Raw genomic sequence first — 23,791 nt, 5'->3', positions numbered from 1 at the left:
GTTCTTTGCCGTTCTAGAAAGAGTGGCGGCGTCCTTGGTACAGGTCCAATCCCAAATATTGTTACTCCATGTTGTTCTAGGTCTTCCTTTGCCTCTTTTACCTTCTATTTTTCCTTCTACTTATTATACTTCTCAATATTTGCTATTTACTATTTCTGTAGATATGTCAAGGGTAAGCTGTTTTTCTTCTTTTTATTGTTAGCACTAAGTACTTCCATTTTCTTTAGTATCTCTTTATTATATAATTTATCTATCCAAGATATTTTTTACATTCTTCTATAAAGCCACATTTCAAAAGCATCTAATTTTTTGACTGTACCCATATTTAGAGCCCTGTAGCCTTATGATGATGAAAAACAGGCATTTATTTGTATTGATTATAAATATAACCTTGTTTTTGACCCTGAAAGTTGATACATCGTAATTAGTGCAACCGCTCTTATCACATGACTCGACCGACAGTTGACATTGCGTGTGACTATTGTGGAAATTTTGTATTATTTGATTCATATTTGATTACTGAAGATACAAGAAAAAAGTATGTTCAATTTATTTATATAAATATTACTATTACTATATTCAGTGTTATTTATTTTAAACCCTGAGCCCTCTACGCCGCAGATTTTAACCCTCAATATTTTGTCTAATACCTAACTTCACGTCGACTTATAAAAACTTTGGGTATTCAAAAAGTGTTGACACATATAATAATAATCTTCTGAATGAATACTTTTGATAAAACTAAAAGTTGGGTGCAACTACTTGTTACCTTGGGTTTGGTAAAGCCTCTACGTTTTTATAGTACCTACTTGAGCGTAGAAAGTCCACGAAATAACCTAAGTTTAATTTTCAGGTATAATAATCGAATTTGACTTTTCTATGAATAAACAGTTGCTGTTTTACATTGATGTGTTTCATTACATGGTTGCAGCGGTAAGATACGAACCCACGCCTACGAAGAGACTGGTGGTCTTTTTGGTGTTGGGTTTTATTCCTTTTGGGGGAGATGTCGCGGGTAGTTATTATTTGTACATGGTACCCGCATTCATGTTTGAATAAACAGTTGCTGTTTTACATTGACGTGTTTCATTACGAGAACACAAGTCATATTGGAAATTCACCAGTTACAATTTTTTTCACACAAAATAAATTTTAACTAGCAGAAACGTCTGCGAGCGATGCTATTAAGTTTAGAATATAAATAAAAAATAAAATAAAAAAATAAAATTAATTTTCAACACACTTGCTCAAAACGACGTTTTTATTCCACCGATTTTTGGCTCATAATCCTAGATATTAAACACGCGTGCTCTTTCAGTGTATTATTCCACTCGTTCTTTTTCATTATATTATCCGACTGAGTTAAGAAGGTCACTGATTGCTAATAATATTCATGGAAAGGGAGCCTTCTATAATTGGTCGGACTGGCGGGCACCGGCGCGCCCGACCGCCTGCGCGGTGCGCGGCCCGGCCGGCCCGCTCGGCTCGCCGCCCGCGGCCGGGGCGAGGGGCGGCCGGCAGTATGACAGATCCAACACACAATACTGTTTTAACTATTAAAATTTGATAATTATGAGTATTTTTTTTTTTCTCGCAAGTGTGTTGAAAAACGTCGTTTGAAACGCGTGTGCATTGGTCATTACACACATCGGCTTTCTTATTGCGCGCTCGCTTACAGCTCGCGCGCACAATATCGCCTCGTGTATAATGACCAACTTAGCACACTTGTATCATAATGTACTATTATTGCGGACGATTCGGAATCCATATATCACATATCAAATATAAAATATTAAAATTAAAATACAATCAACTTTAGAAATTAAAATTACAACATTGTTTAAATTACAATTAAAATAGAATCGGATTAACAAATAGAATTAAAATAAATAATTAAATTAAAATTTTAAAAATTTATTGATAAAACGAACCTATTAAATTAAATTAAACATCTCAAATTAAATTAAATTTATTATTGAGGCTAACGTGCATGGTGGACCAGTGCTTCAAAAGGCCATAATTATAAAAGTGGAAAAATTACTGCCTTGGGTGATGCAGTAATAAGGCAGTAGTGAGCTGGGTTGGGTGAGTGGGTGGGTTTTAAATTTATTCTAAGCTTAATAGCATCGTTCGCAGACGTTTCTGATTGTTAAAAATTTATTTAGTATAATTTGCTGTTTATGTGTATCCTGCCCGTCCTAACCTACGGTGCTCAAACATGGTCACTCACAGAGAGTCAGAAGTCCAAGTTGAAGGTTTGCCAACAGGCTATTGAGCGCAGCATTTTAGGTGTGAAGAGGACCGATCGTATCCGGAACACCACGCTGCGCGCAAAAACCCGCATTGCTGACGACGTCGGTGAGAAGACTGCTAGGCTCAAATGGGACTGGGCCGGTCACGTCTGCCGCATGCATCCAGACAGATGGGCTAGCATAGCTACCAAATGGATGATGGAGAAGAGGGGCGCGGACCCGGCAGGCCCAGACGGAGATGGCGGGACGACCTAGACACCTTTCTCAACAACTGGCCGGAGGAGGCACTATATCGGGAGTCGTGGAAGACAAGGGGAGAGGCCTTTGCCCAGCAGTGTGACACCATAATAGGCTAGTAAAAAAAAAATTGCTCTTATAGGAAATTAGTAAAATACTATTTTTTTCACTGAAAGCATACAATGTGAGGTATTGAATGAAGACTCTTAATGAGTAGATTACAATTATATATAACAACTATAATATTTCCACTACTTTGGCGTGTTAAGAAAAATTGGCGTTTTCTAATAATTTGTTTGACCAAGTATTGAAAATGTTATAAGTAGTGATGTTATTTTCGCGCTTTCGATCTCATAATATATTTGTATTCACGACATCAAACTGAATGCATTGATACTATATTCACCCATATCCGAGATGACATGAACGAAAAGTAACCTAAAACCTGTTCCGCCGCCCTACTAATTCGCTGAATTTGATATTTTAAATACTTAAATCTAAATTGCATTTGTGTTTAGTAGGTAGCTGAAGAAAACAAAAGAGAGAGAAAATCTTTAAATTTTACCTCGAATTAACTACTAACTAAGCTTGTATCTTTTGTGGGGCTTTATATTGCGGGTTTTTCCAGATCATAAGTTTGCTGACGCCGCCATCTTCGAAGGTCACGCCGTGCTTACGGCCAAATTCCTGTAGGTCCACCTCCAGGACAGTCTCCCAGTTGTCTTTCTCAGCAGCCTTCTGAGTAGCGATACTGGTCATGAGAGCACCGGTAGCAGGCACATTGTTTGTCACACAAGCCAGACATCTATGAGGGATAAATATATAGAATACCATATTTTAATAAAAATAACTATTTACTAAAACCTGATCGATGATGAAGTGAAAATTAGTATAAACAAGAAAATTAATCTATCTCAATTATCATCATAGGTTTTTAAAATTAAAATTAAATTAAATTAAATTAAATTGTCATTTATTTCAGGCCTAATACACCCATACGTGTTAGTAACTTACATAGCTAATAAAAATAATGTTAGTACAATTACAGCGCTGGTAGCCTAGCGGTAACAGATGCGTCTTTCAAACCCTAAGTCGTGGGCACGTAATACAATCATAATCCAAACCAGGCTAGTATCAATAAGTTTTTTGAAACTTAATAAGAAAATTATCAATTGCTTTACGGCACAGGAAAACATAGTTAAGAATCATTCCATTAATGCCTTTTAAATAGTTTTAAGAGTACTACAATACGTATTAAATAAATTGTAGATATAGAAGAGGTGCACCCCCTAGCAAAGGTTATTTTGCAAATAACTTACAAGGAGACACCGGCCATTGTAAGATTTGTAGTGGATTTTAAAGAAGTAAAGAATTTTGATTTGATGTCTAGGTTGGAAAATCAGACGGCCGTAGCGTAAGTACGTACCTAAGACCTAAGTACCAGTTCATGTGCCAATTTTTTGAATCAGGTTACCAAGGTCCTTTTAGGATGTAACCGTGAAACCACAAAAATGTAGAAAGGGTTTTGAAACTTACCTAGTCTTAAGAAATTCCCTCGCGATCCCTAATTGTCTGAATTCGGGGTGGACAATCATGCCTCTGTCATCATAAAAAATTGAAATATGTAGTTCCTCCATTATAATATGCAAATTTGTCGTTGCCGCCAGCATCTCAAACATTTTCTGCATCTCATCCGATTCTAACTGAAATAAAAGTATATAATAATGTGACAACGAATACCTCTGACTAAAGATTTTATGTACCTATGTATGTTGAGAATTTGTTTTAACGCTGCTGGAAATCGAGCGGCAAAGTGTACGGCTCCCAAACTGGAGGTCATGAGCTTGAATCCCAGCCCGAACCAAAAAGAAACTCAGAACGTACTAACCTATGAAATATGATATACTTACTAATTACATTTTGGCAAAGGAAAATATCGCAAGAAAACCTGCGAGAAATTCAAAAGTGTCTTGATTCAAAGTTCCCAGCTATTTACCGACTATTAGACAATGTGCTAGCGTGGGATATTAGGGGAAGGTTGCTATCATTGGACCCTTTAATTTCGCTGCCTTATAATTTACACAATTCATGTAAGAAATTAAAACAAGTTTGATAATTATGAACCATTGAAATGTAAAGCCTGACCAGGAATATATGATCACGCGCCATGCTGCGGAATTTCACTGGAAGTATTTTTTTCATACTATACTGAACTGTCACCCTATACATTGAGAATAACAGCGCCCTCTTGACAATGATCATATGTTTCTGGTCAGGCTTTATTTATTCGTTATATACCTTACAGACAAATGAATACAGTTTAATAATCTAGGAGAAAAAACGTGTAAAGGATTTTAACGGCCTGGGTCACCTTGATTGGACCACGGAGTCACCATCAATGGAATTAGGAATTTTTTGTTGATGGTCCAATCAAGGAAACTTATAGAAATAGACATTTTTATTTCTTTTAATATATTTTTTATTTGCGTGGAAACAATTATAAGTACATAAATATATAAATAGAAGATAAGTGCATGACGTAAGGCAGCCTTCTTTAGATGACATTTTTAAAACTGAAAAAAAAGTTGCCATGAATAGTTGCCATACATGCGGACCATGCGGTCCATTGATAGCAACTAGGTATCAAATAACAAAAAAATAAAAATAACGAAAACAACTGGCTAGAAACTATTGTTATAAATTTGATGATTAATAGATTTCTAACAATCATACGTCAATACACTCAAATAAATGCCACTTATTTGCGTTTCTCTTTCGCGTAATTATTACATCGCCAACGCTCGAAACACACTTGCTCACGTCACTCGTCGCCGAAAAGCGCGGCGCCCTCATGCAGTCGCGGTGGGGCCGCTTGGATCGCTCAAGGACACTTTGTACCTTGTCTAGCATGCGTAGGTTTTAAAATATTTAGATGGACCATTCAAAGCGCCGGTCCAATGATAGGAACCTTCCCCTATATAGTCCAGGTCCAGAACTTCTTGTATAACGACGTGGTCTGTATCGAGCAGATTGATATATTAACAGGACGGAGATGGTTAAGCAATGCATAGATTACCTTTATCCCTTCAAATGGTTCTGGGCCTATTGTAGTTAACTCTATTGAGGAGGCACCGACTGTTTGGCCAACTTCGTCGTCGTCTCTATCTTCACAACATATTACATAATGGTAAGCAGGATCCTTCATTGATTCAGTCACTATCACTCGAGCTTCTGCTACCGCTTGCGGATTTCGAGCGACACCTAAACCAAGAAATTAAGTATTTTGAACAATCGGCTTACTAGACTAATAATTACTAGACTAATCAAAATTAACTAAATACAAATTAATGATATATCATAATTTGAATTTATTAGTTAAGGCCTAGTTACCCTTTCAGCCGGGCTAGCACATGATTGGCGCGAGAGTATCTCGCCGCGACATAGACTACCCGTCCCTCTTTAATTCATACAGTTAGTAAAAGACGGGTAGTCTATCTCGCGGCGAGATACTCTCGCGCCAATCATGTGCTTGGCCTACTGAGTTGGAAGGTTAGATGACAGTTGCTTTCACAGATCTCTGACTCTTCTAGGATCTAATCGAGAAAGCGGTAAGATGAACAGGGTGCGTAGCCAACATGCCAATCGTTGTCGCTCCGTAGCGAACGAAACGCATTACTGTCTGTCGCACTAATTAGTAGGGTAAGTAAGCGCCTTGAGTATGCACTTTTGTCTCAGGCGATGCCGTTGGCACGATTGTTCCCTAGGTCAAACAAAACTGATTTGGCCCGGTAGCCATGATATCGTACCGTGCATACCCCCCCAAAAAGGGGGGGTGAAAGGGTTGGCTCCCCAGGTCCAATCTATGCTATATTTCTTCCTGCTCTTAGCAACTAGGGCAAGTTGTATATATCATTTTCGTATAATTTAGGGACGAAGAATTCAATTATGAAATAATAATTATATCTTTCCATACAAAAAAAGTTATTTTTGTACAAAAAATAAAAATATAATGTAATTTTTGTGACAATTTTGGCCATTACAATCACAGTGTGGCGATTTGGAGTAAATAAAAAATTGGACAATGTAGCCCATTAATTCTTCATTTTTTCGTAAAAGAAAAAAAAGTATAGTTCGTGGCGGTGCCGATTTCCATACAAATGAAACTATGGCCATAGTCAAAGATTAAAAATGTCTACAAAAACACTGAATTTGGCATTTTAAAAGTAAAAATATAGTGTTTTAATGATTTTTCTATGCATTTTTGCCCTTTTAAGGAACAAATTTGTCGTTTTAATACCAACTTTCACCCCCCCATTTCACCCTCTTAAGGGTTGATATTTTCAAAATTTATTTTATAATTAATTTATACCTATTATAATTAATCGATGTCCAAACTTTCAGCTTAAAATGTTCAGTAGTTTAGGATCTACATGTGTTTGAGTTAAAGACAATTTTACAATACAATACAATACAAATTTTTATTGTTTGAATGTGAGTGGTTATAAATGGTGGTGGTGGTTTATTTCATAATATCCCATACATTAAAATATCTAACTAAACTCTACCTTACTCTGCTTACTTCCGGACATCATACAATCTTAACCACTGAAGATATTATGAAGCTGAAATTAAATACGAGCGGTTTAAGTTTATGATAAAATAATATTTTATAAAATGAACCCTTAAGGGGGTGAAATGGGGGGATGAAAGTTTGTATGTAAGAAAAATAAAAGCAACGCACAAATGCAAAAATGCATGAAATAAGCATTAAAACATTATAAACATACTTTAAAAACGCCAAATTAGCGTTTTTGTAAACATTTTTTAATCTTTGACTTTGGCCATAATTCCATTTGTATGAAAATTGTCACCACCACGCGTAATAAAAAAAAAAGTCCTACAAAAAAATGTACGAATGCCTACTTGGAAATTATCTTTCCAGAATGAAGAATAAATGGGTAATAATGTCCAATTTTTTATTTAGCGTTAATTGCCACACTATGATTGTAACAGCCAAAAATGTCACAAAAAATTACATAACATTTTAATTTTGTGCACAAAAAACCTTTTTGTATTTTTTATTTTATTTTCAAAAATGAATTCCTCGTCCCTAAATTATCCGAAAATTATATATAACTTGCCCTAGTTGCTAAACCTGGACGAATTTGACCTGGGGAGTCGACTCCTCCCCCCTCTTTTTGGGAGGGGGGGGGGTAGGCACGGTACGATCTCATGGCTACCGGGCCAAATTAGCTTTGTTTGACCTAAGGAACAATCGTGCCAAGCGGCATCGCCTGAGACTAAAATGCATACTGTTCCATACATTTGCTGTCACTACTTACCCTACTATAATATGGAGGACTGATAGGGAGAGTAACGATTGGCATCTTATCTAAGCAGAATAGACACAAATAATCATGTACCTACTACCTACCTACAGCCTTATGAAACGTTTCTTCTAGGACAAAGTATTGTATAAACAACTCTACAGCATCCTCGAACCGGGATTCGGATAAATCTTCAATACGCAACTTTACTGACGTGCCGTCGCTTCTTGTTGCTTGGAATCTAGTCCACACTCGACACATTTTTGATTTAGGTTTTGGCAAGAAGTAAAACACTTTTAAACCCGTACAGATCCAATATTGCTATGGTGAATAGTATTTTTTTCATTTTATCTCTTGCTCTGTTGTCTAAAGCATTTACTGACATTTTTTAATCAGATTACACAGATAATAGGTGCATAAAGTACATAAACAAAGTACAGGTTGATTTCAAAATGGGAATAGAAATAATAAGTGGTTTTTAGGCTCAACATCGGCAGAAAATACCTACATAAGCATTTTTGTTTACAATTTGTTAAGGATTATTTTTTTCATTGTCATTTTTAGGGTTCCGTACCTAGGATCACTCGTGCGTCTGTCTGTCTGTCTGTCTGTCCGTCTGTCACAGCCTATTTTCTCCGAAGCTACTGGACCAATTTAGTTTAAATTTGGTACACATATGTAGGTTTGTGACCCAAAGATGGACATGTAACGTAAACAAATTAATTTTACCCACGGGGGCCACTTTTGAGGGGTAAATGAGAAAAGTTTATCAAACTATATCGTGTTACATATTAAAGGAAAGAGCTCATTGTGAGAATCTCAAATATATTTTGTTAAATCATTTTAAGACAAATAGTTTAGAAGTTATTCAAGAAAATAGGCAAAAAATGACCATTCCCCCCCTTTATCTCCGAAACTACTGGGTCAAAAAAATTTAAAAAAATACACAAAATAGATCTTTACCTATAGATCACCGAAAAACCTATTAAAAATGTGTAGTCAAGCGTGAGTCGGACTTAATTACTTCGTTTTTGATCCGACCCCTAGGGTTTTTTTAAAGACATTTCACATAAAAAATACATTGTTTAAATTGTGTAATGTACGGAACCCTTGAAACGCGAGTCCGACTCGCACTTGGACGGTTTTCTTCCTGACTTATACTTTTCTCAGAAAAAAAAACATCAACCGGGACATATTTCATGCTAAAAGAACAACAGCGTATTCAAACATGAATGCGGGTACCATGTACAAATAAAATTTACCCACGACAACATGGAACTCCGGTGGCCGTTTAAGAAGTGTAACGCTCTTACGGTAGATGTTGCTAGGGTCCCCTAGACCCATATGGTGGGAAGATTCGCTGGCTATGGATGAGGTCTTGGTTGCTCAGTTGGCAGAGCGCTTGAGTAAGTTCAAGTCTCACCCAAGGCAGTAATTTTTCCACTTTTAAATTTAAAAATTTATACTGTTATTCAAGTTGATGTACTTCTCTTATTTTTTAATATTTCGGGTCAATTATTTTTGAACATTATAAAGAAGATCTTCACCGTCACTTGGTTTTTTAGAATAATCCATTCAGTAGTTTTCAATCTAGAGCAGTTCAAAATCAACTCTAGACAAAATACCGACTCACTAAAATAGAAGATCTTAATAGACTTCTAGGTATATCTCTCTTCCCTTCAAATTAGCACCTTAATCAGACAAAGTGAGTCTTAACCATTTTGGTGTTTATAGATTAAGTTGATGGTTATAGATTTGATAAAAAATGAACGTTTCCATGAAATTAAATATTTTTAGTTAGAAATCAATTTTAACTTTTAACAACGTTACGGACAAAATCAAAACAAGTTATATGCAAACAATTCTGAAGTTTTCTCGCAAATTGTATATAAAATAATTGAAAACTCACGAATCCAATACAACAACAGCAACAGTCAAATTTGTAAGCAATGGAGCCAATACCTTTCCAAATCAATCACTAGTATATAGGAACAATTTACAGGATTTCCCTTGAGTGTGGACTGATTTACACACTTAACTTGCATCCTTTACAGTCCATTCACGTAGTGGAAGGTATGGGAACCGGGCAGAATAAAGTGATTTATGTACCCGTCACGAGCGGGTCGAGGGCATTATTTTTTTGCATTACCCGGGGAACCTTTGGTCCAGGGCGGTTTGTCTTGCCATGACGGAATTGACGTCAATTTGCAGTAATATGTTTGCAGGGGCCGGAAAATCTTTCAGCAAACAATAGCGTTGAGCTGAAGTTAACCTTAAGCGTTATCGAAGCGTTATTTTAAAGCGTGGCATTTGTTTTATGTTGAGTTGAGGCAGTAGGTACAGATCTACAGATGGATGTTTAGTGAAAGTGGAACCTTAAGCGCATCGACGTTTAATTAGTAACGACGATGTAGGTACATAATTCATTAATACTGAGTTCGTGTAGTTTAATTATAATTACAAATTTGTATTTTTGGGTTTACTAATGTATTGCCAAAAATCGTTTCCCAAAGTATTACTTCCCAAACTATTTTACGCAAATTATCATTTGGCAAAATTTCATTTCGCAAATTTTCATAATCCAACCTAACCTAACCCAACCTAGTACGTCATTTTCATTTCGCAATATGGGGTTGGGAAATGAAATGGTTGCGAAGTAAAAAAAATTGCTAAAATTTCATTTGGGAAATGAAACTGATGCCATAAGTTTGTTGGGAAGTGAAATTTGGCGAAAAATATTTTGGCTAAACGGCGGTCACCCGTATTTTTGGCTTGGCTAGTAGCTAGTAGTTAAAAATAATTATGTTTATTTAAAAATAATCCTTTCAAATAGTACATTCCATACGTATCAAGATACTCGAGCAATAGGGTAGTTGACACATGTGGAATTTTATAACTAAATCCAGTTAAATAGATAGAAAATGAGCAATTTATCACAATAAATAACGAGATATTTAAGAAAGTCATGTCAAATTTGACATTTCCGCGATTCTGAATGTCCTCTTGAACGATCTCCTTAAGATTTGCTTAAGATATTACTAAGACATCCAATGAATATCTAATAGATATCCCAAAACGTCACAATAATTTGTAGCGTGAAATGACAATTGGTTTCTCGAATCGAACTGCAAAAGCGAACTAGTTCAGAACTAAACTATAACGTATCTATTAGATCTCGTATTGTTCTCGTATCTAGTAATTATCACGTTCGAATTTACCGGTATGCACAGTGACACAGTGACGTCACGACGTGTTGCCATTTTGTAAGAGCGTTTGCTCGGTAAAGTGCGGGTCCCAAACTGACCATCATTTGTGACTTTTCATACAGACATTTGATCCTCAAAAAAACCTGATTGACTGATACCATCTTTTTTTGGACCGAATTTTTAATTTTTTGCGTTCGCAACGAGATCGCCCACGTAGGACACTTCTATAAGTATCAAAGAATTGATTCACCCCGCGCCGCAACGCATCGCTTCGCGTTCGCGTGTTGTGCGCCTACGTAGTACGCTGCGTTAGGCTAGTCTGTGGTCACCTTGCCTATGAAGCAGGAGGTCTCGGGTTCGAATCCCGGTGAGGGCATAATATTTATTTGTGTGTTATGGATGTTATGTATGTATTTAAGTTCGTTTATCGACTAGAATATATTGAAGGTTTTCTTAGTTTGGGGCTAGGGCGATCTCTGTAAGATTGTCCCCAAATATTTATTTATTTTGTAGGTCATTAACTGGCTGTTATGTTTCCATAGCAACTTTGAAGAAATACTATAAATAACGGTAAAAACAAGCAGCGTTATCGGTAACGAACGATGTCTTAAACGGTTCACCTTAACAGCACTTTTCGGGCTATCTCGCGCGCGCTATCTAAATCTTTATTTACGCCGACATCGCAGCAATTAACCCTGCTATCTTATTTAATGATAGCGCCATTGGCAATAATAATGTCTGACGTATTTAGGGTTGCCAGGCCTGTAGGTAAATATAATTCAGAAATAGGCTCCTAAAATCAATCGAGGTAGTAGCCAAACAAGGTGGGTAATGGGTATAGCCAAATTTATTACATATTGTTAGTTGGTTTGAGCTGTACCGATAGGGTATTTGAGTCTCGCACACATTTGTTTTTTCTGCACCCAAAAGGTGGTAATATTAGTGATAAAAATGCCCTAAAACTAGGGACCGGTGGGATTTGGGGATTTTAAGTCACTATCATAGTACAGAGTCCAGAAGTTGGGCTCCGGTATCATTAGCTTTTGGGCTTTGGGGCTTTTGTCAGACTTGTGAAAAGATAAGTGCTTTCCCTCAGTACTTCTGTGCATATAAAGACTAAGCAGTTTTAAAAGATGATGAGTAGGTAGTTGATGTTTTTAATATGAATTGTTATCAATTTTGAAAAAACTGCGTCTGCTCATTTTCACTTTATTCCAGACGTAAAAGGCGTCTATTTTTATCCAAATTGCATGTTTAATCTATGTAAATGGTAATTCAGGAGCAAAAATGCAAAGCTCCTACAGCAATGACGCTAGCAAAGTCGTTGTCGTGACTCACTTTGATGAGGCATTAATCCAGGCGTCACAACGCCGTGCTTGGAAACTTACCAACCTATTCTATATAGTACAGGAATACCATGAATATTATACTTGAATGGATTGTTTAATGCTAACCTAGATTAGCCTAGAGATTTTAGACATTTAATTTTTTTATTTTATTTCAACCGATTGCAAGATTTACTAGGACACGTTTAATTTCGTAGTACTTACCATCATGTTTACAATCCAAATATTTCATTAGCTGAAGGGAAATTTTAACTAACTACTTTTTTATACGATGTTATAGAATACATTTTGATTGAGACAAAAGTTGAGCCCCAATACTTAAAACATATTGAGTTCAATGTGTATACCTAAATTAAAATACGTCTGCATCTCTGTATTGGCTGTATGTATAGACCTCGTTTTATACTGTGTGTTAATTACATATTCTACTATAATATTTTCATTCGAATATATACCATAAGGCTGCGATACATATACAGATATGAGTGCTCTCTTTACTCCCAAATCAGTTAATTTAAATATATACGCCATCGACGAGACTCCTTTATCGGCTAAAGGGTTATAAAAGGAACACAGCGGAAGGTTAGTTCAGGGGGTCCTAATCATTATTGTAATGTGATTCCCTTGTAGATGAAGATACACGTTTCTAGCTTTAAAATCTAGGGTCGACAAATACAGGGTTTCATTTCTAAATAGTTAATCAGGTGGTTAAAACATTACATGCATTAGTTTATTTATAAGTAAATATGTATTGATGGTCCCTATGACAATTAGTTTTTATCTGGAGTAGCTGTCACGTAATATTTTTGTAGCCAATTTTGGAAGTTTAGCCCATTAATTTATTTAGAAATGTAACATTTAAATAATAAATATGGTAAAAACATACGGTAAAAACATTTCTTCAATTGTTTTTAAATGAAGCCCAACCAAAAGAGACTCGAATTAACTGTCGTAGGGACCTAGCAACCATCATTTGCCGCGAGTAGTACCTCTATAGTCTATCGTGAAGAAGTAAAGATAGTCTCAATTTGAAGAAAAACATACAATAAACGATTTCAAACTAATATGTTTAGAGTCCCCGGCATGCTCGGCCGAATTTCACCTTCCCATACAAACGGAATTTCGTTCTCATTTTAAATGTACGTGTTGGATTGTAATGAGTGACTGAATGACTTTGCACATACAATAACATGAGGTATATCTAGGTCTGTAATTATTAGTTTATAAAGCTCCAGTTTATAAAACACGAAATAGAGCAAAAACAAGTTTTGCATGAAAAACTTAAATTCGCTGTATTTTTTTAACTATGGTAACTGAAGCTACATAACCTAATTGCAGACTTAGATATACCTTATACTATTGTAAGTACAACGTTTCAGAGCAAACTAGTTACTTACTCGTTTTAAAATTAGAGCGTATCCTGGAGAACCGAATTGAAAACCGATAAGATAGCATATACGACTGTACCGAAATATTAAGAACTCATAAAAACAACGTGGTTATTAGGTACCACGACGTTTTTAATAATAGTTATAAACATACATCCATACATCACACCGATAACCCCGCTATAGGTTATTTTAATCAAAGTTGGGCAATATGGTTGAAGTTTTATCGGCGCATAGCAACCCTCAGCGACATATCCATACAAATTGCTGGCCCCTCGCCAACTGGTGGCCAACAATTGCCTTCAGGAATGCTGGCTAAAGGGGATTACATTTTCAGTCTCGGCGGCTAAGCAATCGGTTTCCATATCCAGGTAAACCACAAAAATCTAATTATGTCGGTTCTTAAAAGTAATTTACAAACCCGATTTTTAATAGGCAGAATATTTTGTGAGTTTATATATACAGGCTGATTTATGAGACGTGAACAGGACTAACCATGCACAATCAGTAACTGTTAATTGATCGATTACCGTCGTATTTAGTTGAAACATATTAATAAACATAAAACCTCTTTAACCGTAATGACAGCGTTTTGATTATGAAGAAAATAAACTGTCAAACTTGAGTGAGATAGAGTTTTCAAAAGTAACCAGACTGATGACAGTGATGAAAGTGATGACACTCAATTTGATACAGAATATGGGTAGTTTAGTACTTATTCTAAGTATAGGGCGACCATTGTGTGTCGTAAATAAATAAATAACTTTTTTTTCAACGCGACTAAAAAATTCAGTCTCACTAATATACTGATACGAAACAGTTGCTTGTAATTTACGAAATGCGCAGTGTTGATTCTGCTCACGTCTTCTGAATCACCCTGTATCCTGTACCCATCGTTGACATAGTTAAGGGACCACTCGTATACCTACGTATTTATTGCAGCAAGACAAAGTCTACCAATGGTCGGCTAAGGGCCTACTTGCGCGTTCCGGGGCTAGCCAACTAACTCGGAGTTTACCGTATATACAGGATTAAACTGTACTGTATAAAAGGTTAACTCCAAGTTAGTTGGCTAACCCAGGAATGCGCAAGTGTGCTGTTAGTGTGTAAATATCATGCTTTGGTAGTTCTTTTCCATCGAAAACTGCGACAACTCAGACCCAGCCCAGCAAAACCGGCCTTTATAATTGAAGTTACCACATGAAACGTGTCACGTGCCTTTATTTAATTACCTTTGAACAAACGTGCGACAGGCCTTTGAGAATTGTCAACGACCCTTGTGCTCATACTACGGTTATTTAATTAAAGGATTACCAAGTAAGAGCGGGATGCGGAGTTTTGGTAATATATGTACCTACATGTAATACCTATGTCACAGAATAAGTAAAAGTATTATCATACAGAACAGCCACGCACCGCCCCGCCCCGATTCGAATTACCTCGCCCCGCGACAGCAGATTGACGACCTTTTGCCGACCGCTCAGTACTGTTTTTAAGCAACTTACACAATGACGCATGCCGTGTGTACAGACGTGCCGTTCACACATAGAAACGCAAGTGATTTTTGATGTATAGCGTGTCCGCCCTTTGCTTATGTCAACAATGCTCTATTGACCAGTTTTGGTAATAATTGACATAGCCGGAATATGTCACTAAAATAGCTAATTGAAAAATTTAACTATTGCAATTTTCAAGCCGAGTTTTTATATGTTCTTTACGTTTCGTAGTATCAGCAAAGTTGTTAAACTAGGTAGTTTAAAAAACTTTGCCTTTCTTTTATTTTAATTTAGTACCTACGCGGGTCTCCGTCGCAAACCCTAGCAAGTTTCGTCCTAAATTGCAACAAAGCAGAAAAGTGGGACAGCTCTTAAGCTGTGACCCCATGAAAACGAACTCTTGCCAGAAAAGTGGATTGTAGGTAGGTATCTATTAGGTTAGAACTGCGACCCCACAAAAACGAACTGTTGCCAGAAAATTAAGTTACGTCATGTCAGGATTACACATATAAATTTTCGGGAGTTAGAACAAACAAAATACGGAACGCAGAAATAGGAGAAAAATAAATTGTAATCTCGACATGGATCCTTACCTATTACGCACTCTCGGTACCTACTTTCCATTTACTTTCCTTATGTAGGTACTCAACACGTATGTTCGCGTTTCATTAAAATGTTTTTAATTAATGGATTTTTTAACGGTCTGATTCATTTTCAATCGCGGAAATTTTCAATCGCGCAACCAGTGTATCGACATTATCGTATTTCACGGCGCCCTAGAATGCAAAAAATATCGCTTAATTTTATTCCCATTTACATTTGGAACCCGTACATATGTCCAGCGGGACATAACAAACTCTTTCTGCCGATATATGGCTATTGTCGTGCCGAATTCGACCTTTTACCATAGATTTCGTGAACATTTATCTTTTGTCTGCTCTTTATTCTCTGATCACGCTATTGTGAAAATGTATAGAGGGATAGTCTACTGGAGTTTTAGGAATAAAAAAGACTGACAGATACCTAAGCTCCTAATCAATTTTTTGGGTACTGCCACTATTGAATACTTATTTTTTTTACGTTCCAGGAAATGTGGCATAATATTTATCTGAAGAATAACATACATTGTAGGATTTATTGTTATTTACCAAGTTATGTTCGTTTCAGGTATTAGAGCGCAAATACTTTTCTATTTTCTAAGAGGTTTGTTTGCAGACGCGATTTTTGGCGTAGAATTAGAAAACAAGACAATAAATTCGAAAACAGGTAACCCTACTTATGACACCAAGCCATAAATATCTTACTTTATTTTTCTCTGAAGCTATCTGCACGATTGGCGGTGACAACGGCACACTACTTTGATTTCAGACACACTACTTTATTGATTTATTTATTAACCAACTTTACATTTACAGTTAAACCAAACATGCAAGTTATGGGTTGTATTGTTACTACAGGTAGGTACATATGTGTAACTCCAGTAGAGGGATTCATGTTTTAAAAATCAAGCAGGCCTTTGATGTGCTACGCTGTTGATCATGCGATCTTTTCAGAACGAAATCTTATCCGATTACACTCAGAATATATCATGTATGTTCTTTAATGATTTATTGATGGTAAAGATGAGGACACAAAGACATTGTATTTAGGAATTTCAGTCGAATTTTCGTACCAAATATAGTTAAGATCGGTATATTTGTGTCAAACACATGTCAGAAAAATATCTCTTCTTTGAGAGTACAATAAAAGTTAACGTTTTTATTTGAGTCTCAAGTACTGCAAAATAGTATCCCGCCTGTAAGGATGCAGCGTAAAAATAGATTATGATTATTTTAGCTTTGCGATGTCTACAGAAAAGACGCGAATGAGTTAAACATACAAAAAAATCTGTATGACCCATGAAATACAAGCTCACCTGCACCCCAAAAACAATCATGAAAACCCGTGACATACCAGAAAACTGATAGCTATTTAATACCATTTTTTCGTCCAAACTGAATACGGACAATAACTCACGCCAGATTCAATTAGCGGCGGACATGAGCAGGTGCGATTTAATCCTCGCCTCTAATCCCGATCCAATTAACGTTTTTAATAATTATTTACGGCGACCCAAGGCAGAAGCTATATGGACACGCAATTAGTTACGGCGTTATAATCCCCTTACCATCCTTATAAATCCCCACTAATGTCATAAATGCGAAAGTAACCGTGTATGTCTGTCTGTTACCTTTCCACGGTTAATCGCTATATGTATGATAATGATCATAGCCGAATTTTTAGCTATCGTTTTGTCGTTTTTTCGAGAAATAATTTTTCTGTTCTATACAGGACAACGGTAGCGTGAACCAACGATTTTTGTTCACTAAACACATATGAAACGTTAAACCGCTAGTCCGATTTACTTAGATTTCATTTTATAATAATATGAAGATAGTTTGAGGGCCCGCCGATGGTTAGGTATACGATAGTTTTTATCACACATAATCATCATCATCAATCCACGCAAACGAAGTCACGCGCAGACTAGTAACAATAGTAACAAATAAAATATTATACCTTTATACGAGCAAATCTTGTATATATAATATATATTTTATTTAATTATTTATAATTATATTTCGGGGTTCTCGGAAACGGCTCTAACGATTTCGATGAACTTGCTATATGGAGGTTTTCGGTGGCGGAAAATCGATCTAGCTAGGTCTTATCTCTGTAAAAACGCGCATTTTTGAGTTTTTATAGGTATGTTTTCTTTTTCGCCTTCTGCCATCTGTTAATTTTTTTCCACAATTTGACAATACGTATAGGCCTCGTTCTAATTTTTCACAAGCAAAAATATAAAAACCCGCAATAATTTCCTATCCGAGGGCTCGACAAACAGCGGAGCACTTTTCTTTGAAGTTGCCATTCAGTGGAAATTCTTTCATCGAGTTTGAGCGGGAATTTCATCACTCGATGGGAGAAAAAGCCGCGAGCGGTTTTCCGAGTATTTTGAGTCAGAAACTTGAGTGAAGCAACAGGCAAGATTCAACTTTATATATGTATAAGCTTCCCTCGCGGCTTTACTTTAGGATTAAATGTAGGTAAAGTTAAAAAGGGACTTAGAAAATAGTTTATGTTAAAAAGGTTTTTTTTTCCTACAGGTTTACAAAGTTAAGGCGCTCTTATAGACGAATTGTAGGTTTTCGAGGGGGTGAAGCAGACGAAGTGGTAGAACATGCAGGCGAGCACCCCACGCGCCGCGCCGCACCATTCCCGCGCAGCACATCTACGTTCTTATTCTGACCCCACCCGTATAATTCGGATTTGTCAGTATTTACAGTCTTTACCCATCACGGAACAATGAGGGCTATCGTTTTTTTGCTCACCAGTTGGCGCCTCTGTTGATGGTGGTCCAAAAGACTAAAGAACAGCTGTCAGTCATTGAAGTGACAAGTGACATTTGACATTTCGAACTATGGAAAAGACCACCATCTACACTAGCGCCCCTAGCGGCGAATTCATACGCGTTAGCCCTCATTGTGTTCCTGCATTTGGGAGGCACTTTGACAATTGTATGAGAAGTAAGGGATACACTGACCGGATGCTGCCCTTGCCCGTTATCACGGGATGCACCGGGACGGACGGACGTACTATTGAGAGTTGATGGAATCTAAAATGAAATAGGCTCTTGAGTGAAAGCGATGCTATAAATACTGGGCTATGAGATACGAGACGGGGCGCCTGCCGAATAAAACGGACCTATACAATTTTATTTCCGGCAGGCGGTGACTCGCCCCCACAACCACAATAAGCGAAATCTAGGATGGCTCAAGGGTAACACCGGTGTGAGGTCTGAGACAGAGGTGTCACCGTACTTTAAACATCCATTAATATAGTTATTATTAACATAATAACATAGGTATTTTCGAAAAGTTGTCAAAACTATTTAAAAGGGAATAATTTATCGTATCATATTTAATATAATTATCATTACTATTTGGGCCGGTACAGACGGACTGCAACCCGACTGCAACTTGTATGGGAACTGCGGTTTCAGTTGGCGTGCAGTCGTAGTGCAGTAAACATACAAATTACAGTCGGATTGCAGTCCGCCTGTATCGGTCCTTAGGTTTACGTAAGCAGTAATTTCAACAATTGAAATACTCACTTATACCTACAGTATTTCAATTGATTCGTTCAAGTCTTCAGGAATGATTAATTTGTCGTTATTAATGAATCTTGCTTGAAGCAGAACTGCTTTCATTTGATGAAATTGCAGCATAAAGTTGGGAATAAGTAGAAGTTTCAGCGGTAGTTAATAAATTGAACGTATCAATTAATCTTAATTGACTGCAGTACTCCATCCATAATCTTTATAATCAATACGTTTTTTAATAAACATATTGGAGTTTGGCTTTCTTTGATAAAGTATACAATAAAACATAGCATGCCAAATTACGCACAATATGGTATACATTTTCCGTGTGTAGGTACTTTCATACGGTAGGTAATATTTAGCCTTCTCCGAGACCACGGGGACAACGCCGACCTCGAAACGTCGGAGTTAAATTTAAAACATATTTTACGCGATTAAGTCCCGTCGGTGTGAATAATAATGAGTAAAAATCGAGAAAGTTTAAATCAGGTAATATTTAATACAAAAAGCGCACCAACAATAGACCATTTTTGTCATCGTCATACGTCGTCTGATTTTTGCTTATTTCAGAATAATTTTGACTGTAAATAGGAAATGCACATTTTTGTAATGTTAAAAAATATCTGAATCTTAACAACAAAGGTAGGTACGTACCTACATACATTTGACCGTGAATCCTAAATAGTCGCAAAGGAAACAAAAGCGATTCAGCTAGAATCGAGTTAAGTTGGCACTCGTGTCCATTAGTGGACATCCGTGCACGGATGACGGCCTGATTGACAATCATAGATTCATTTCCGCGCACCGAGGGAAATGTGCCTTGAGACTGGACGGCAAAAGAAAACCTTTATCAGTCATGTTAGTTCGAATGTCATTTTTCGCTGCATGTAATTATAAAATACCTCGACTTTTTCACATTTGCACATGATTATTTTAAAGCCATTTACAGCAACAGCTCACACAGTCCATAATACTCAGACGTTCAACATTACGGCAATAAAGTATGCACCGGGTGGCCTGTATTACAGCCATCTCAATAAAAAACCGCCGACGCCGACGCGGATTCCGATTCTGTTTTAACATTTTGATATGGTGTTCATCTTGGTAGATGTAACAATGCAGATGGAAGGTATGCCTGGCCTGATACAGTATCGTACTCGGATCATCTGTGTATATTTTAATCTAATTTAATGTTATGTATATCTTTGTCGCATGTTTTGTCTCTGACTTTTCTTATTTAATAATTTGTACACTATGTAATTTATATCTGCTTATTTCATGTTTGTTTTCAATCCTTTCAAGTGGCATACGTTATTTTTGAGTTTAAGGAATTTCGATTTTATTTTAATTAATCAAATTCCAAATTTAAATGACGTTAATTGTCCGCGAGGCTGTTTCTGCCACTTATGGGCTCATTGCTTGTTACCTGCCGTGATTCTTCTCACTTGATGGTCTCATCGGATGATCAGCGCTAGAAATCGCCAGCAACATGCTGAGTCGATTTCGTGGCCACTTCGTTTCGTTTTTGTTTATGTTTAAGAATGAAAATATTTCTATTCCATTCTATCTAATTTTGATACGACCTTGAGTCAGTGTGCACCGCTGCACCAATCAGTGTTATCCGCTAACGCTGATTGTTGTTCAATAAGTGTTATAAGCACGGCTACCACATTTGACTTAGCGTTTGCGTGAACTCGTCGCGTGAATCGCATTCGCTCTCTATCGCGCTATTAAGTTAATAAGTTAGTTAGTTTTTATTGTATATAAGAATCAGGTTACATTGCAGGTCGAATATACAATTACACGTTCAGTTACACTGAGACTTTACCTTTTCAGGTGTACATACATTTGCAACACATATATTTACATATTTATCTTACTACACATACTTATGACTAACTTAAATAATCATTAACACAGTAAAAACATTTTTCTATAAGCCACATTTTTGTGTTTGACTTGAATAGTTTAAGATCCATGTCTTTAAAACGATCCGGTAACTTGTTATAAATTGTGATACACATAATATAGGCGATTTTTGCAGTGAGTGACAAGTTTACATATGGCTTAGGCAATCTATGTTTGTATTTAGGTCTAGTTACGCGGGAACCCAATGTGTTATTATCCGTGAATAGGTATTTATATTTGTGGACAAAAACAGAAACTTCGTAAATATAGAGACTGGGAAAAGTAAGAATGTTATGTTTTATAAAATATGGACGGCATGAATCTCTAGGATGAACTGAAAATATGGCTCTATTGCAGCGCTTTTGGACAATGAATACGTTATGTTTATCAGTGCAGTATCCCCAGATTGTTATGCCATATCTTAAAATCGAATGTACATATCCATGATATGCTATTAACGCTGCTTGAATGGAGACAGTTTGACTCACTCTTCGTAGAGCAAATACAAACCTATTTACTTTGGAATATAATGTGTCTACGTGTTCTCTCCAGTTTAGTTGATTGTCTATATGAATACCTAAAAATCGTGCATGCTGTACTTCTTTTATGGAAATGTCGTCATATTGTATGTCTAATTGTTGTGAGTGGCTTTTATTAGTATGGAATTGAATGTAGTTAGTTTTGTCTAAGTTTATTTTCAAGTTATTTTTTTGCAACCATTTAATTGTTAGAGCTAGAGTTCTGTTTAGGTCGCCATTATAAGTCGAAAAATCTTTACATTTCACAATAATTGATGTATTGCGAGCGAGATGGACTGCGATCGAGTTTACGTGGTCACTAACGTAATCGTCAAGTATCAACTCACAGTACGGCTGCAGGAGTTATCTCTAGCACTTATTGGTGCGCGTGAGATGCTTGATGACATAAGTCAGTCGGATCAACATACGATCAAAACCTTATTAAATTATTATAGCGGCATCGGCCTCTAGGCGTTGTTTAAAGCGCTGGGCACGTACGACCTCAGTGTGCCACGTTGCGTAGGACATCGTGTAACCATAAATTCTTGAACTTACAGTTACTTGAAGTAGAAGGCAGGCAAAATACCTAGGCCGTATACTCTCCAAATTTTAAAGAGTACCTAAATGGAAAGTTTGGGATATTAAGAAATAAGTAGGTACATATACATACGTAGGTACATATGACTTGTGTTGTACCTATTTCAGTGTCTTAGTAAACAGTTAAACATCTTCAATTTTATATTCTAATAAGAAATGTCTTAAAATAAGTTAATTTCCCAAACAGGCATGACCTAACAGATTGTTTAAGGCTCATAGGTACTTACACCGCCAATTACAAAAAAAATTACACCGCCAGGACTTGAACCAGCGATTGGACCAGTGTTCCAATGGTCGCAGGTTCGAGTCCTGCCGGAGGTGCAAATTTCTCTATTTTTCCTTTAAATTAAAAAAAAAATTGGAGTAACGCTCGCAGACGCGTCTGCTTCATAAAAAATAGTTTAGTATGAGTTAGCACATTGCAGTGCTACTGGCGAATTCTCAATATAACTTGAGACTCCGGTGCCTGTTAAGATCAATTCTTACAGGTAGATGTTGCTATACGCCACCCTTAAGGCGTTGAGGGAAGAGATGGAAAAATTCGCACACATCTGGTAGGCCTCCGTGGCTCAGTTGGCAGAAGCGATTGGACCGGTGTTCCAATGGTCGATGGTTCGAGTCCTGCCGGAGGTGTACATTTTTCCATTTTCCTTTAATAAAATTTTTTTTACAGTAACGATCACAGCGTTTCTGCTTCATAAAAATAGCCCTTTTTAATTCCTAATGCCCCAATTATCGCACAAAAGCAAAAGCCGTGAATATATAATATTATTCGGGGATTCGAGAGGTAAGGTCTTGAGCCCTTGACCCAGCTGAAGCAACAGGTCAGAGTAGCTGTAGGATATCTCTGTTTACTTACAATACCTCTTTTTAGGCCAGTATTCAACAAAAGAATTGGAACTTTATATTAAAAACTATAGAGTTGTTTATACAATGACACTGCCATAATGAGATTCGATGCTAGTGAAGGAAGAAGTAGCATTATCATAAACCTATTACAGCATCGCTTTAGTTACTTACGAACCATCGTATCAAACCAGTCGGTTTTTACTAAATTAAACCATATTACGAACATGACATGGTTATTTTTTCAACGTTCCTATTAATTAGATATAATTTTGTCAAAGGGAGCAGTCATTAGCTAGAGTACCTAGAAACCTTTATGAGTGTGTTTGGGGTTGGAGTAATTAGATTAATTAAAGAGCTGTGGTATGAGGATTAATCAACAAGGATTGCCGTTGATGTGGGTTCGCTAAATGAAAAAATGCAGATATCATTTCTACAGTAACGGAAATAGTAGATTGTGTCACAAGGGAGCAAAATTACATATTTACGGCGAGGGCGTATATTAAATCCTGAACGAAGCGAAGGGTAC

The 23,791-nt window shown here is 36.7% G+C and overlaps 2 protein-coding genes across 2 annotated transcripts in view; one reads left to right on the top strand and one right to left on the bottom strand.

Moving 5' to 3' along the window:
• Nucleotides 1–23,791, top strand: part of LOC134744406 (mitochondrial glycine transporter B-like) — a 373,541-nt gene that overhangs the window by 220,018 nt on the left and 129,732 nt on the right. The gene's annotated exons all lie outside the window — the stretch shown is intronic.
• On the bottom strand, nucleotides 3,067–8,077 carry LOC134743959 (uncharacterized). Its single transcript, XM_063677590.1, has 4 exons — nucleotides 7,924–8,077; nucleotides 5,566–5,750; nucleotides 4,026–4,192; nucleotides 3,067–3,294 (listed from the first exon to the last, which is right to left on the bottom strand). The coding sequence occupies exons 1-4, from the start codon at nucleotides 8,075–8,077 to the stop codon at nucleotides 3,072–3,074; spliced, it is 729 nt and encodes a 242-aa protein (XP_063533660.1). The 3' UTR covers nucleotides 3,067–3,071.

Source organism: Cydia strobilella, chromosome 9 (assembly GCF_947568885.1).
Source record: "Cydia strobilella chromosome 9, ilCydStro3.1, whole genome shotgun sequence".
Lineage (NCBI taxonomy): Eukaryota > Metazoa > Arthropoda > Insecta > Lepidoptera > Tortricidae > Cydia > Cydia strobilella.
The sequence above is the reverse complement of the archived record's forward strand: the minus strand, read 5'-3'. Positions and strand labels throughout refer to the sequence as shown.

Excerpts from the sequence above, each read along its gene's own strand:
- LOC134743959 (XM_063677590.1), bottom strand. The coding sequence starts at position 8,077 with ATGTGTCGAGTGTGGACTAGATTCCAAGCAACAAGAAGCGACGGCACG. Across the intron at positions 5,751-7,923 it reads AACGTTTCATAAGGCTGTAG|GTGTCGCTCGAAATCCGCAA; the intron begins GTAGGTAGTAGG and ends TTCTTGGTTTAG. Across the intron at positions 3,295-4,025 it reads AGGGAATTTCTTAAGACTAG|ATGTCTGGCTTGTGTGACAA; the intron begins GTAAGTTTCAAA and ends TATCCCTCATAG.